This window comes from Brassica oleracea, chromosome C6, assembly GCF_000695525.1.
Source record: "Brassica oleracea var. oleracea cultivar TO1000 chromosome C6, BOL, whole genome shotgun sequence".
NCBI lineage: Eukaryota > Viridiplantae > Streptophyta > Magnoliopsida > Brassicales > Brassicaceae > Brassica > Brassica oleracea.
In genome coordinates this window covers 2831696-2848809 of record NC_027753.1, presented here as the reverse complement: position 1 = coordinate 2848809, position 17114 = coordinate 2831696, and the positions used below count along the sequence as shown (strand labels likewise).

Here is a 17114-nt window from a genome sequence, read left to right as displayed (position 1 = left end):
ATTTTAGATTGCTTGGGGTGGGATAGCGAGGGGTTGTATTTGTTAGTTGGGGATTGTAACTCGCTGAGTAATGCAAGATTACTCACTCCTCACTCGTTGTTGTTTCAGGTGACCAGTAGCGAGCTTGTAGAGGTCGCGGGAGGCTAGGTTGGCTGGTGTAGATTTGTATCTTTTTGCTTGAGCCGCTTTCAGACTATAAGTATGTACTTTTTCTCGCTTGGCATGCCACTACTTGTGTAATATTTTGTGTGTTAAAAACCAGATATTATATAAGATAAATAAAGCGATGTTTTGTGTAAATGCCTTGTTGTTTCTGATATTAGCTTGTCCAAGCTAACACAACGTCAGATTGGGGTACGGGTTGAGAAGCCTTAGGCTTTGGTCTGACGGGACGTGTTAGCGGGCGGACTGGCCTAGTCGCGAATTGCACTTTTCGTGATCTTGGCCGGATCGGCCGTTAACCCGTCATGTAGCGCTCCTGATCCTTGGTAGACGGTCGGCCCGTCGGTCATGTTCTTGTTTGATTGTTGGCCGGTGGTTCAACCTATGCCTAGAACGGTTCGGGGGTGTTACAAGGAAGATGAGACATCTATGAGAGAAGAGGAGGTGGAGATTGATTCAAGGAATAACACATTGGTTGGAGAGGAAGACCTGAACTGTAGTATTAGAGAAGATGGAGAGGCTGAGAAGTTACAAGATACAATTGACAAGGAGGCTGGAGTTGAGACATCAAAAGGTGAGTGTGGTGATGATGAAGAAGAAGAAAAGGCTGAGGAGTCCAGGAGTATTAAGAAGGTAGATTTAAGGAAAATGACACTAGGAGAATGGTTTAAATTCATGGAGGTTCACGTGCAGAAACAGATAGTTGAAGAGACGGAGAAGATGCTTGAGCTAATGAGAAGTAAAGCTTTGAGAGTTGACCAGTACATTGCAGAGTAGAAGCAAGCAATGGGAAAAGGGCGTGTGAGTTAATCATCTATACCTGAGAATACCATGATCCTCCTTTCTAAGTTAGGTTGCTAAGATCTTTAATTTGCTAATGTTATGTGGGTGAGATTGTTAAAAGCACCTGTATAACTCACTTGGTGCTAATCGACATGATGAATTTTGTTTTGTGTTAGGAACCACAACTTGTTCGAGTTTCTTCTTCATTGTTAAGTATTATGCGACGGCTACTGCCAAATATATTTGGTCACTTTCTCAATGGTATCTCTGTATACCAATTTAACCTTTTCTTTTTGAACAACCAATGCTTATATTAAAAATTAAAGGCCCGATGGACTAAGTCGATTACAACCGGAGAAATTCTCGACGGTAAGCTGATAAGCTAACATAACTAAAGCATAGCGAAAGATAAAATTGGCTAAGGAGAGAAAACCCCGTAGAAATTCTTCACTTGTAGTCCTAAAACTCGCGTTCGAAAGAACACAAAGAAGTCGAAATCGACGTTGGATAAACCCAACCAATGGGCTTGGATCTCCCGACGTTGCAATGAGGTGCGGAGAGGCTGCCAGAGTAGGACTACACACATAGTCGTCGATGGTACAATCTCTGAAGGATAGCAATTGGTAGAGTCAGGAAATGCTGAAATCGAATGGCATTGGAGTGAGATGCGGAGAGACTGCCAGAGTAGGACTACACGCAGAGTTGTCGACGGTACAGCGTGTATACCAATTTAACCATTATTGCAGATAAATATTTATGCAAGTATCCTCACGATATATCTGCAGTAAGTAGATACTGTTGGATCCAATTTCGGTCAGTACATTAATGGGCCGCGATCAAAGACATGAGCCGCGACGAATTAAAGCCCATAGCAAGCAATCAAGCCCAAAACAAAGACTTCGAGGCCCCGGAGATCGCGGAACAAGAGACGAAGATCGCGGAGCAGTTACGAAGGTCACGAGGTCGACTTACTATAAAGGAAGGAGAGCGGACATGAAGAAGGACACGTTGAAAACCCTAGAGAGAGCTACACACATACATCGACATTGTTTTCATCCCAATCTTAGATCCTTTCTGTACCGATCTCATTTGTATCATTCGATCTAGTTCAATTCATTGTTTTCGGTCATATTCATCAATAAAGTCTATTTTTACCTACTGGAAACTATTTACATCGTTGTGTTCTAAAGATATCAAATTACCCTAAGGAGTATTTTATACTCTCTCAAATAAGAGGTCGAGTTGTAGTACTTAAGGATCGAATTCACATGGAGCTAGGGAATCTAATGAATCTAATATGATTTGTTAAGCAAGAATGTTTTTTAGAGTTTTTAAATGTAAATTGCAGTTTTATATTGAACAAGTGTTTGTTCAATAGCAGGTTTCTTGCCTACATCATTTGTCTTCCCCAGATCAAACTCCCAATCACTATCAAATACTTAGTGTAGATTTTAGGTTCTACATTTGGAGCCGACTGTGGGGAAGATAAACGAAAAACATCTTCGATAAGAAACCGATTTAAGTTTCCTAAGCGCGACTATAGATCCCAACCAAACCGTCGGAACCACACGCTAAAGAGTCAACGACATCGATCCTATCGGATCCGACTCGGGGACCGAAACCATACCAACTGGGTTGACGGGAGCCAATGCGCGACCGGAACAACCCAGACGCAACGAATCCCTCCGATCGGGACTTCAAGTCAAGATCGCTCTCCTCTGATCAACCAGACATCGATCCCAGAACGAGTCGGAGCTCGAGTCTTGAACCGTCCAGGGGACAGATAATCAGCCGATGATATGACCCGATCTCAATCCAGACCAATTTCGCCGACCCCTCTAGCCCAAACTCGAGAAGACGTGACCGAACTTCGAGGAATGGTCTCGTCTCTAATCGACGAAATTCCTAACCAAAAGATCGCCAATCAAACCATTGCTAACCGAGTAGACCAGGCTGAGAGGGAACTCGCAGAGTATCGAGCTGCAAACGCTCGAGAAAGAAATCATACACCCCTCGATCCGTTAAGAGGAACGTCGAGCGCTCGGTCCGGACGCTACACGGGAGAAAACTCACAACGACCCCCGCCGCAGGGCATGACCCACCGAAGCTTAAGCTACAGCGGATTGGACGAAATCGACACTGGGCTACAACGTCCGCGAAGCACTCCGATCCAATTCCAGAGCGGATCAACGAAAAGGCAAGGGGAACCGAGAATGCGGATCCCACCGACCGAACCATTCGATCCCCGAAAATCAAACTCCATCCGCCACGAGGACCCTCCATCAAGCGGGATTCGATAACCTAACATAACAAGCTCAGAGGCACGACCTTCGCACCCCCGTCAATATCGACTCCCAAAGGGAAGACCTAGGGATCTCGAGTGAAATCGGAGCGTTCCAGAATTATATCGAGAGGAACGACGCCGAGCTCAAAAGGATACATGCCATCGTACATATGGCAACGACCTCTGCCCCAGATATCGACATGGTCATCGAGGAAACAAGAAGGACTCCATTTACAAACAAAATTGCCAGCGTGAGGCTGCATCATGTTGGGAAATTAAAAGTCCCCGAATACGCAGGAAACACGGACCCAAAGGCCCCCGTGGACCCAAAGGACCCCGTACGAGCCTTCCGTCTAGCAATATCGAGAGCAAACCTCACCGACAACGAAAAAGAGGCCGGTTACTGCCACTTATTCGCCAAGAACCTCACGGGAGCCGCCCTCGAATGGTTCGCTGGACTAGAAGAAAACTCGATTGACAATTTCACCCAGTTGGTATCTACATTCCTCAAACAGTACTCAGTCTTCATAGAAACAAGATTTACCGAGGCAGATCTTTGGAATCTCAAGCAAGCGCCTTTCAAGCCGTTGAGAGCGTACCTAAACAAGTTTCGAGAAATCAAAGCCAAGATTTCGCATCCAAACGAGGTCGTCGCCTTGGCAGCATTGAAGAATGGCGTTTGGTTCTCATTGAAATTTAGGGAAGAACTGGCAGTACGAGCACCTATCTCGTTGGATGACGCCTTACACCGAGCCTCGTACTTCGCTACCCACGGGGAGGAGGTCGCAGCCTTAAAGGACCAGTATAGCGCGAACAAGAATAATGCAACCAAAAAGCCAACCGCGCCTAAAGAACAAGCGACCAAAGGGCAACATTCCTACGCAATAAACAACTCGCCGCAAAAATCTTCAACATACGACCTCAGCAAATATTGCGCCTTTCATGACCGCAAAGGCCATTCGACCGAAGAGTGTCGAGTGGCGCTTCGCAGTCAGAACAAAAATAATAAAAACCAGCGAAGAAACCGGAGTGGAAGAGGAAGAGCCAGTGACTCCAAAATCTAACCGAAAAGCCAAAGTCTCGTCGAACAAAAGAGGGAGGGAAATCGAGACGGAGTCGCCGAGCTCTCCACCCACAGCCCCGAAGAAAAGAGTCGACATAATTTCGTGGGAGACAAACAACAACACAACCGACGAAATCAAGAGCAAAACCGAAGGGAAAATATGCGTTGAGGTCACGGTAGCAATCCGCACATTATAATAACCCGATGAAGCTACTCTTCCTCCCAGTGTCACTCAGTACAATCCTAACACAGAGTCTCCCTGCGGAAAAATCCCCAACTTCAAGCGAAAGAACAAGATGACCAAAATTCGCAAGCTACTAGAAAAACCAACTACCCTACAAATTCAGAAAAAGACAGAATGCAGACCTTTAATCGCAACCTGTCTGGGGGACAGAAGCACTACCAACCAGCACTAACCAAGAAATGGAATTTTCCGGCCCACGACAAAGGCAAAAAAAGAATTGACTTCATTTACGGAGGTTCCAAGTTCTGCAATTTGGTCAACTCAATCAAAGCGTACCAACGGAGAGCTGAAAACAATGTAGGGGTGAGAGAGCCCTTATCAGGTCCCGACTACGAAATCACCTTCGACGAAAATGAGACCGCAGATCTTGACAAACCACATGACGACGCCCTCGTAATACGACTCGACGTTGGCGGTTGCGAACTATCTCGAGTAATGATCGACACCGGAAGCTCGGCTGATGTCCTCTTCTACGACGCGTTCAAAAGAATGGGGTTCACCAAAGCACTCTTAAAGCAAGAGTGAACTCCCCTCATCGGGTTCGCAGGAGAAACCACCTACTCCCTCGGATCGATCGAACTTGTGGTAACCGATGGGGAAATTAGGAAAATCATAGAATTCGTCGTGATAGACCGTCCAGCCCCGTTCAACACAATCCTTGGGAGGCTTTGGCTCTATAGCATGAAGGCAGTTCCCTCAACATATCACCAGTGCCTGAAATTTCCAACCCCGAAAGGAATCGAGACTATCAGAGGAAGCTAGAAGAGTTCCAGAACATGCTACCTCGCAAGCTTCAAGGACATCAAGCAACACTCCTAAATCAAGCAGCCAAAACCAACAACAGACGTACCCATGTACACGAACCATCGAACAGCAGACCCAGTCCTTGGGGAAATAATCGAACTACGTTATGACTTGATCCCTCGACGAGGGTACGTAGGCAACTCACGACACGAGTCCAGTCACCCTCCAACTACAAAGCTCGAAGTGAGCATATCACAACACCCGAGGGACAATGGCACGACAATATTAAACTGCCTTCCTTTCTCAAATCTGTAACAAACCAGAATCCGACATCTTAATAAAATACAGTTTTTAGACATTGCAGTTCGAGCATATCGAATTTCCTATATCTACTAATCGCAAAACTACGACAGTTGACCAAAAATCAGGGCCCTGATCAAGTCCTTGGTTGCGGCCAGCTCCGCCAACAAGCGCGACACAACTAGCTAACAAAATCTTTTGTTACATCAAAACCGTCGATAAAAGATTCTACTACAAATCGACTCACGTCCCCAAAAGATCGGCCTCACATAAACATAAAAATAGCAGCAAATAAACTGGGACTCACGACCCCTTCTTTATTAAATAATAATAATAATTAAGCAACAAAAGCAAGGGGGAAACAAAAACAAAAAAAATTCCTAAAGCTACTCTTCGATGTCGAATTCGCCATCCTCGAACTGACCACCTGAGCATTTCGTCATGTCGTCCATACCATTCGCCACAGAAGGGACCTTAGCAAAGAAATCTTATGGTAGATCCTCTGAAATCTAAGGCAGATCGAGCTTCCCAACGGAGAAATCCGAAATTGCCATCACATCGAGCTCGGACCCGAGCTCGACCTCCTTCGTTCGAAGTCGTAACAACTCGTCTGAACCCAAAAGATTGTTGTTCATGATCTCCTTCAAGAGATCTATATTTGCCATGTCCTCCCAAAGACGAGCTTCACAATCAGCTGCGGCCTTCTTCTTCTCCCACTTCTCCTTCAGAGATACCAACACATCCAAGTAGCTATCCACCAGAGCCTTTTTGGCATCATAAGTTGCGCGACGAAAGTCGTTAGAGAACTTATTAGCAGAAGATTCAACCTTCACTTCCAAAAAGGAAACTTGCTCGAGGGCCGATTTCCTCTCGTTACTCACAACTCGCAGACGAGCTTTGAGCGAAGCAGTCTGATTCCCCAACTTTTCAGCAGCGGCCAGTTGAGCAGCATTGGCACGCTCTCGATCCTGAGCCATCTTCAGACCAAGCTTTAGTTCTCGAACGACCTTCTTTATTTCATAAAGCTCGTCAGAACCCGGAACATCCTGTAGGCGTTTCTCTAAAGTCGCCGTGAACTCGTTGTTAGCCTCCATAGCCTGGAACATAGCAAATCAGCACAGACAAAACAAACCAAAGATTTAAAAAGGATCGAATATCGAAAAGAACGACCTTAGCATGGGCTACAACCATCTTCACATAAGCCTCGCGTTCCGTCATATTTCGCAAAGAAGGAAGCGGACACCCAGCAGGTTTGAAGTGCCTCACCAAGTGAGCAACACTATCCGGGTCCTCCGTAATAGGGAAATCCTTGGAGTGAGAAAACCGCCAATGAAACGGTTTAGTTACAGACGCTTCACCCGAAACACCGAGACGATGGTATGAACCATTCGTTTTAGCCTTCTTCGGGGGACGGTCACGCCCCTCCGAACCTGTCGGGCTACTCGACTTAACACAAGCAGCAGACTTTTCACCCTCGAGGTCCTTTACCTCTTGGGTTGAAGCCCGCGGAAGTCGGGTCTCCTCACGAAGAACTTCTGTGAGCGCTTCGCTCACATCTCTGGATCGAATGCGTTCCACGTTAACACTACCAGTTCGAGTTCGCATCCTATCAGAATCGCGAGGGTTTGATCTTCTCAATGCCATGTTCCCTTGGCAAGCAAAAACAAAATTAAACGAAGCACTATGGTAAATCCTAAAACAAAGTAAAGCTTTATAAAGATCAAGGTCTCGCCGTATCTCAACGACTTGAGCAAAAAGAATCCCGAAGGCTAAGGAAACAAAGATATTCCGAAACGTTATGCTTATACGATAAGAATATCCGAAACATCACGATCAAAGATCGCGAAAAACAAAATGCAAAAAAATATTAAACAAAAATTAGCTAGAAGCGGAATCATCAGGGACAGACGACCCCCCGACTTGATCCACCGAATCCTCGGAGATCTGAGGAATATCGAGCTCAGAGATCGACCAATCCAGCACGCACAATCCCCTTCCATCTCCTTTAAACGGCAAGCTCTGCGTCTACGGTTAGGCCCCCGTCCTTGATCTCGTTCAGAAGATCGATGTTGGCGGTCACTTCTTGCAATTAGATCTCAGCAGACACTTCCTTCTTCTTGCTCGTCCATTTATCCTTCAAAGATTCGAGGATCTCTTGGTACCGCTGCTCGATATCACGACGAGCAATGCGAGAAGCACGACGAATGTCCCGATCCCTCTCGACCCCAAGCGCTGCGACTTTCGCCTTCTGAGCAACCACCTGGGTCGTAAGAGCCTCGTTCTCCTGGTGAATTCTCCTCCAATCCTCAGTCAAAGCCTTGATCTTTTTGGCATCCCTTTTCCCTTCTCGCTTGGTGGCTTCGAGCTCCTCCGAAAGCCTCTTAATCTCGAAACCGATACTCTCGATTTCCTTGTCGTTCCGAGAAGCAACGACGTGATCTTCCATCACTACAACGTATTCATTAAAAGCTTCCATCACTTGAGAAGAAATCGAAACAGGCAAATAAGTACCTCGAAGCGATTTTTCAAAGAAAAAGAAGGTGAGAAACGAACCATAGAGCTCGCCACTGCAACCTTGGCGTAAGCTTCTTCTCGGCCGAAGAAGCAAGAGATGGGATACGGCAGCCTGCAGATTTCATGCGACCAGCGAGGGAAATCAGGTCACCTTTGGCCGCAAACAAAGGACTGTCTCCCTCAGCGACAAACCTAGGACGAGATGGACCGGGCAAGGTACCCTTTGACGACCGGCGTCGCTTGCGAGTCGCGGCATCTGTCTCGAACCAGGGCTCAACGAGAAAGGAGACCGCCTCTCTCCCGAGGCACCTTCATCGTCGGAGTCGTGAATTAAGATCAAAGTAGATTTACCAGAGGCTCGATTCCTCGATGCAGACCCAGAAGTACGAAACGACGTTCTCCTCACGAGCTGTCTAGTCAATCGATCTGAAGACTGAGCCTGAACAGAAGGAGTCGCAACGACCTCCTGGGAATGTTCGGCCTCATCCTCAGAACCCCCAACCAAAGGGGCCCTGTTGGTCCCCTCTGGCGTGGCAAAGGCAGCTCAAATCCGAATTTGGTCAAACGAGGACCAGTTCAAACAACCTCTCCGGAGAACACCGATCAAACCACGAATCTCGTCAGACATCGAAGAGCTTCCAGAAGGAGCTGAATCGATCAAAGAAAAAACAAAAAATTGAGTCACCAATTCCCCAAAGAGAAAAATTGACATGTAGAGAAAAAAAACTAACTGATATTTTTGGCCCAACTCCGAGGAAGCCGAGAGAAATCGAATTCACCCACAGACGCTCGATCCACCTTAAAAACGAAAAACTGCTCACGCCACTTCTCATCGCGATAGGGGATATCCTCGATGACGTGACGACCTGGGTGCGGAGACACAAGGAAGGTACCAGGGTTCTGTTTGGTTCCGCTTCACTAGAACGAGCTGTCGGAACTCACTAAGGCCAGAAGAAAGACCTTCCTCCCTAGCCCTAACCAAGAAGGTGATAAGGTACCTAAGAAATTTCGGGAGGATTTGAGTAAGCGATAACCCAAGCTCCGCCAGAATCTCAAGTATGGGCTCAGAGACCGGGAAGATAAGACCGCAGGAGTGAAAGAAAGAAAGATAGGCTCCGCAATAACCTTCCTGCACAGTTTCGGGAGTCTCAGTCGTGGCCAAATCAAGAACGACGGCGCGATCCACCCCGTACATCTTGTAAAGGTCCTCAAGATCATCGGTCTTAGTAGTCGGACGAGGGAAACTGAACGACGTATACATCTCAAGCTTAACGATCAAAGAATTTTAGAGCAAAGGAAAAAGAGACAAGAAAGAGAAAGCGAAATTGAGAAAAGAGAAAAACCCCTTACGCATATATAGCCACCCTAACGGCTCTATCATCATTCTCAAGAAAGATAATGATGACCTAGGCTACTCCCTAGCAGCGGCTGATATAGCCGTTGCGGATTAAAAATAATAATAAAAAAGGAGAAAAAGCGCGCCAAATAACGGTTTTTCAGGAATCACTATTAAGTCAAATCCGAGCGATATCGGTTGCCAAGCGGTGAAGCCCGGGTTAAAAGCTAACCGCCTCTTTTCTTTTCGATCTAATCAAAAGAGACTAGGGGACAAATGTTGGACCCAATTTTGGTCAGTACATTAATGGGCCGCGATCAAAGATATGGGCCGCAAGGAATTAAAGCCCATAGCAAGCAGTCGAGCCCGAAACAAAGACTTCAAGGCCCCGGAGATCGCGGAACAAGAGACGAAGATCGCAGAGCAGTTACAAAGGTCACGAGGTCGACTTACTATAAAGGAAGGAGAGCGGACATGAAGAAGGACACGTTGAAAACCCTAGAGAGAGCTACACACATACATCGACATTGTTTTCATCTCAATCTTAGATCATTTCTTTACCGATCTCATTTGTATCATTCGATCTAGTTCAATTCATTGTTTTCGGTCTTATTCATCAATAAAATCCATTTTTACCTACTGGAAACTATTTACATCGCTGTGTTCTAAAGATATCGTTGCCTACATCATTTGTCTTCCCTAGATCAAACTCCCGATCACTATCAAATACTTAGTGTAGATTTTAGGTTCTACAGATACTGTCATAGCCTCGCAGGCTTTTGCATCAGTATACCAACTCTCAGATGAAACAAATCCTTTTTTCAAACAATGATCTGAAAAATACTGACTTGGATGTTGATATTAGTTCCATGAAACGTCTCTTAGAACTTTTCTACATTGCTTTCCTTAGGTTCTCTCAGCTTCACAGAGAATGGTATATACAGCAATAACACAACCATACAGCTCAATTTTATCAATGTCTGGAACTTACTAACTTTTATCAATTGAATGTACAACAACACATGTTAATTACAACCGTTTGTAATTTGTCCTGTGTCTATCTCTTCAGAACAATTTCTTAACTAGACCAGAAGCCTCCAAACTTCAGCTTTAGAGCGGGATACAGCCTATAAATTTTTTTTACCCGAAAGAACCGGAACCGAAAAGAACCGACCCGAATAGACGCGAACCCAAAAAGAACCGACCCGATAAGAACCGATTTGTACCCGACTTAAAAACATGTATATCCAAAACTATGATTTTTTGTGTTCTATTTTATATATATTATTTTATGATTTAGTTGAAATATTTTTTGTTAACAACATTTGTTATTATTTTGTAACATATTTTTAAATAATATGTAGCTTTAAAATGTAAAATTTAGAGTTTAAAAATGTTTTATTTTAATTATTAATAGTTTTATTTAAGTTATTTTGTAAAATTTTAGATATATTGAAAAATATCGACTAACTTTGATGGAGTTGAATATGTTATGTCTTTTTCAGATCTTAAATACTCGAACCCGATCCGGACCCAATATGGACTCAAAAATTTACGGATATTTTATAGGTATTTTAATTATAGACTCAAACCAATCCGGATCCGAAAAAACTGACCCGAACCAACCAAAAATTTCTAAGTACCTATTGGATCCAAATGTTTAGGACCCGAACCCGAAAGGAATCGGCCTGAACCCGACACGAAGACCCAAGCGTACAGTGTCTAACACCCAGGGAGTTTTAAGCTTTTGTGTATATATATTTTGTAGCAATGATATCAATATAATAAATAGTTTATTTATTGATGTTGACAAGTGTTTTTGAGACAACAAACGATGTTATTATGACATGTATACACAATATACTTCAAATTAACTGCTGAGTAATAATGAATGTCCCTGTTGCTAAAAAAAAAAAAGAGAAATAATGAATGTCCCTAATGTATGTTTTGTTTATAAAACGTCGAGCAGAGATCATTACCACTTACCAGAAGTAACAGAACGTTTGCAAAGAATATATGTCAGAACAAATTACCAAAAACATAACAAGAAGAAGTACACAGCCTTAAATTTTACTTACATGAAAAACATTTATTACACTTGATTAATACATCATCGAGACACAATCCAAACCGGTATGAGTTCGATCAATTTTTTCTAATATGAGAGAAACTGATCGAGTACAAACCGAACGTACACTCCTCAAAATTACATGGACAATAACTCATCAGACCAGAAGAGATCCTCATCATCATAGGATATCAAACCTTCAAAAATACTATCGAAATCAAGATCCATCGTCGCTTCTTCCAAGCTTTTTTCAGCTGCAGCCGGTAATGATGATGAGACAGAGTTGCTGTTGTTGTTGCAGGTTTTCTCAGATACGTTCTGACCCTCGTCTTCTTTGTCAGTGTTGCAAACAACAGGTGGTGGTACTGGTACATCATCACAGTCTTCGAGGAGTTGATTAAGGTCCATATCGCTCCATTCATCCAAGTCAGGTGAAATCTCAACCTTGTCCTCGTCGACCGTTGTTGTTAGGGTTTGATCCTCCAATCGCTTGAGATGGCTCATTAGTACTTCCATGGACTCCATCGCTTCCATAAGCTCTTTCGGATTCTTCGAGTTGACAAGCTTGTCGTCCTCCCACCAAAACCCTAACCCTAGATCCTTGCGAGCCATGCATATACCGAGGTCTTCTCTCGTGTCACGCGATGATGAAACAGGAGTAAGTCTCTGTCCGGAGAGATAAGCCGAGACGACGGACTCAACGGAGAAGTGACCAAACGAGAAGAAAGAAGCGTTGGAGTTCGAAGAAGACGGTGTCGCTAAGATAGCGATTTGAGCGTCGGAGAGAACACAAAGCTGAGCCGCTTTACTGTAGAGACCGTCTCTGCGTTTCGAAAAAGTTGTGGCACGCGAAGCTTTGTTTGTGATCTTCTTCATCTCAGGCTTCCTCTTCGTACCTCCTTTCACCATTCTTTTCTTTTTTTCCACGAACAAACGAAACCCTAATTGAGACAAGAGTCGAGAGAGAGTTTCTGTTGTGTAAGCGCGGAAGATTAAGAAGATAGCGAAAGTATAACAACACTCTCTTTCTCTCTGGTATTTATAGGCTCCGTCGGTCGGTTGGTAAATAAATGATTTCACTTTCACTATTTCCTTTTTTTAAGTTAAACCCGCTACTAATCTGTAATTAACAATTAATTAACTTACAACATGCCCTTTTTTTTTCTTAAAACAGCAACGAACCTAGATAGACCGGTTCGATTAAACGAAATTCATTTACGCGTACCAGCGTTCGGTTCGAGTGACAGAATTAAATGATTTATCCCGTTATCCCGATTATTCACCTTCACTATATTGGTTTACCCAAATACAAACCTGAAAGAAAAATTAAACCAATGAATAATCTTGGTTTTTATTATTGAGATTAAGTAGGTTTAATCAAGCAAGTTGTTGTATTTTTTTCACTCTGAATCAATCAAAATATATAGTCACTCTGAATCAATCAAATGATATTGAGCAATTCAATGTTCATGATGTTGGAGATGGGTTAATGAATGACGCTACGGCAAATCTCAACATGTCAAGAGGTGGGAAGCCAATAAAATCAAGTAAAAAATATTAAGATATGGATTGGACCAGAAATACGAGAAAAAGGTAAACGAGGTCGTCCAGACCGTGGATACCACACTCCCTAGTGTTTCTTCTTTCTTATCTTGCTTTATTAAGCTTACTATATTTTGATCCGCGCTTTCAAATCGCGGGATCGTTTCTTTTGTAAAATTTCATTTAAATTAATAAATATATGTCTAATCTATATTTTAATAGATTTTTTTATTTGTTTATAGTCAATTTTTATAATATTGTCTTCTTTATTTTTTTATTATTATTAAAAATAAAAGTGTTTGTTTGTGAACTAATTAATTAGTTAAAAGATTATAAAATGGTAAACTTCTACTCAGTAAATTTAATCATATTGTGATGATATATTTGGTAAGGCTATTTATTTATAATTTTAACTTATTAAATAAATATTATATGAAAAATGTAATAGACATATCATTTTTCATTCTACATATTTTTAATTCATGTATAATTTTTAAATTATAATAACAGAAAAATTTAATAATAATAATGTATTTAAATTGGCTTATAATAGGTTTTAAAAGAAAAAACTGTTGGGCTTTGGTTTGGTTAGGATTTGTTTTTTGTCAGATAAAATAGGCCAGAATTGCCCAAAGAGAGCAACAAATCTGTTATGTCAAAATCTATGTTTTTGTGGCCGTTTGGTTTAAAAAAAAAAACAGAAAAGGGAACGTAAAAAGAAAAATTTCTCGATCCATTTTTTCTTTGAGGAATCGACGACACGTTAGAACTGAACTAGAGAATCGATGAGAGAATCAGTGGGTAGATCTATCAATCTTGATGGATAGGGCGTTGGTGAAGATTGAAACTGTTGCTTGGTGAATGTTTCTCATGCATCGGGTATTAATCATAAGCAAACCATAAATTTTGATTTGATTTCCTTTCCTCTTGGCATAATAATTGTTTTATTCTGCAGATTCACAGATGAAGAAGATGAATGGGTGATTTGCTTGGTCACATAAGATTTCCGAGCAAAAACAACTTCCAACTTTTTAGATGGATAATAAACAGAGGTAATCCTTTTAATTGACTCATATGTTTAATAAATATTTTAATAAACATTTATTAATTTTTAATAATATGTTTAATAAATATTCAATAGATATGTAATAGGGTGTATTTGTTTTAATGAAATGCATGATTATAAAAGGGAAAACAAAACTCCAATATAGTTATTAAATAACCGAGTCTTAAAAATTATTGAAAGCAAAAACCAAACATGAGTATTGCCAAAGGGAAATAAATTAACTCAAATTTAAAACTAAGTAAAAAAAACCAATTCAATAAACTCCACTTCAACGTTTCTTATTAGCCTCTTCCACCATCTCAATCTTGATCGACCGTGTGCATGGTTTCTTGGATGTTGAACTGAGGTCACCCTGATCAATAGTCTCGTCTTCTTTTCTCTTAATTGATGGTGTAGAAACAGCATCCGCGGTTTCTTGACTTTCACTTAAGTAGATAGAATCCTGTATCAAATTCCATAAGCTCAATAGTGTTAAGATAAAACCATAGACAATACACAATAAATATTGATATAGATTTACATGCTCCAACCTCATCACCACTAGTAATTTCCAAATGCTTATCAGATTGACAGTGAGTTATTGCATCAGGAACGCAAGTCATTCTCTCTTTATAGATTTTCCCAACTTTATAAATTTCAGCACCATACGCGACATTCTCTTTCTCAACATATACTCCAAATGTGAAGTTTTTGCCAATCAGATCAGATAATACAATCTGGTATTAAGGTCGGATCTTCAAGCTGAAGAAATGGTTTATATTAGTTTCATACTTGCTTCTGTAATAAAAAAACAAAATGGTGATTTTGTGGATCGAAATACTTCATCCCAGCTTCCATTCAACAGCTTTTCTGGAGATTCAGCAACAATCCCATTAGCAACCTTATCTAAGATCATTATTTTCGAGACGCCCGTATCATCACTGACCATCAAGTGGAGCCAGAACCTACAAAGGAATATACTATCAATATATATATATATATATATATAATAGATTATCTATGTTGTGTTGTAACACATATAATAGAGCATCGGTTAACAAATATTGTGTAAATAAAATAAATTTCAACTCAAACCTTGGTGAAACTTCGAAAACACTGTCTATGCATGTCTCACACCACCAAATATGAGTGGTGATCTCTTTACCATTCAATTTCTTAACTTTGGTTCCAGTTTTGATCACTCTTTTGTTGCATGCTTTACAACCAAAGTAATACCACGACCAATCCATATCAATGGCATAGACTGTGCATCTCACCAAGCATCTATCAACCTACAACTATAATGAATTTAACAAACTATAAAACAAAGAGAAAAGGTTCTACGTAGGATAATATAGGACAGATGTTCAAATGACTTAATAACTGCTTACTTGAGTTGATGTTATCATTTCTTGGATGCTCTTAGTGGGAAAGAGTAACCACTTCACGCTGTCCTCGCTTCTCTGACTGATCAACTTGTTTGTCGTTGTCCTCTTGACTATCCTCATTACTTTGGAATGAGGTTAGAGTTTTGTCATCGTCATTGATCCTGGTTCAAATACAAAGATTAAACTTAGTAGTCTGTGTGTGATAACGAAGTTACAGAATATGGACTTACAATTCTTTAAATGCTTCAGCTTCAGGTATTGACGGGTTGATAATCATTTGAGAAGCATCAAATGCATTAGAGATTTGCAGTTCTCCTAGTTGATAATTAAAAAATACACGACATGTAAATGAAGCTTTGATAAAGGATTAGTTTGTGAAAAAACATGGTAGTGTGTAAATTATGTACCTCTAAATCTCCCAAGCTTAGCAAACCTGAGCAGCATAGTAACCATTCCATCTTCTTGGTTAATTGCAGAATGGAGTTTCTCGGCTAAGTTGCCCCATATGCAGCATGGTAAATGCGAATCACTACGAATAATTGTGAAGAGATGGTTAGTTATATTATCTTACTCGAGTGAATTCATTTTTTTTTGGAGTAAAATGACAGCTAACTTACTTGATGTCGCTTAGGGTGAATTCAAGCTTTTTTTGTTGCTTTCCCCCGGTACACTGAATATTTTCGACATCACCACAATCCATAACCTGACCCAGAACATCTGCCAAAAAAAAATGTAAACGTTAGTATAGATTCTTATATAATAGATAGTGGCTAAACCGATTATATTTATATGTTTACCAATCAAAAAATTCTCATCAAGTGTTCCAAACAAAACAGATTAAAAGTTGGTCAAATTCAGGTACAGCTCGTCGTTAAGGTGATTAGATCGCGTAATGGCCGTATTTTGATTGAAAACCATCTTCCAGATATGATATGTGGTTCGATAAGCTCCACCAGCTGGATCGGAGTAATCTGGAAATTCCGGATGTAGCGCCATGCTCCAACCGTAAGAATCCTTCCCTTACTTTCAATGTAAGTCCTTTTGCATGTTGCATGAATTTTTTCCCCTAAAACATGTTACATATCAATTTAAAATATCAGTAGCTAATCCCAAAATGTTAAATAAGACATAAAAAGACTGATAAATACAGGGAAAAACGCTTACAATCTCATCAGCCAAGACGAATTCCATGGTCTCTACGGATTGAATGTATTGTTTCCACCTTTACATGAACCAACCAGGGTTTCAAGTCGGCGAACACGACCAATTGTTCATTAGGACCTTTCGATGCTTGGATTTGCATCTTAGTAGCCATTGGTTTGTTTTTTGGTTTGTTCGAAGGTGTGGGTTTGAATAGGAAACTGGTGTTGCGTATTTATAATATTGATCGGATTCAAAGCGAGGTGTTAGGTTTTAGGAGAAAGTTGGAGGATCTTCTCTTTAAAATCGAATCTCTCTATATTTTAAGATTAGTTTTTGGAAAATTCGGTTACCATGTCAAACAGTTAAAATATTTTTCTGTGTGGGATCATTGTTTTATTTGATTTGATCCCGTAAATTCTGAGTACGAAATGGGATTCAAAACAACTTAATTGGCTTAAAAAAACACGTAAATGTAAGTATGTATTGGTTGGGGTTTTC

The 17114-nt window shown here is 41.3% G+C and overlaps 2 protein-coding genes across 2 annotated transcripts; one reads left to right on the top strand and one right to left on the bottom strand.

Moving 5' to 3' along the window:
• Positions 1 to 3399: 3399 nt before the first annotated feature.
• Positions 3400 to 4293, top strand: LOC106297225. The gene has a single exon (XM_013733505.1). It carries the CDS (start codon positions 3400 to 3402, stop codon positions 4291 to 4293), a length of 894 nt encoding a protein of 297 aa, XP_013588959.1.
• Positions 4294 to 11636: 7343 nt separating this feature from the next.
• LOC106297224 (agamous-like MADS-box protein AGL97) lies at positions 11637 to 15001 on the bottom strand. The gene is made up of 4 exons (XM_013733504.1): positions 14927 to 15001; positions 14637 to 14822; positions 14380 to 14548; positions 11637 to 12469 (listed from the first exon to the last, which is right to left on the bottom strand). Exons 1-4 carry the CDS (start codon positions 14999 to 15001, stop codon positions 11637 to 11639), a joined length of 1263 nt encoding a protein of 420 aa, XP_013588958.1.
• Between the last annotated feature and the right edge of the window lie 2113 nt (positions 15002 to 17114).

What these genes read in the sequence shown, in the direction of transcription:
- LOC106297225 (XM_013733505.1), top strand. Translation starts at nt 3,400, where the DNA reads ATGGCAACGACCTCTGCCCCAGATATCGACATGGTCATCGAGGAAACA.
- LOC106297224 (XM_013733504.1), bottom strand. Translation starts at nt 15,001, where the DNA reads ATGATCTTAGATAAGGTTGCTAATGGGATTGTTGCTGAATCTCCAGAA. An exon ending in TGAATGGAAGCTGGGATGAA is followed by an intron (nt 14,823 to 14,926) that starts GTATTTCGATCC and finishes CCTTAATACCAG; the next exon opens with ATTGTATTATCTGATCTGAT. An exon ending in AAATTACTAGTGGTGATGAG is followed by an intron (nt 14,549 to 14,636) that starts GTTGGAGCATGT and finishes AATTTGATACAG; the next exon opens with GATTCTATCTACTTAAGTGA.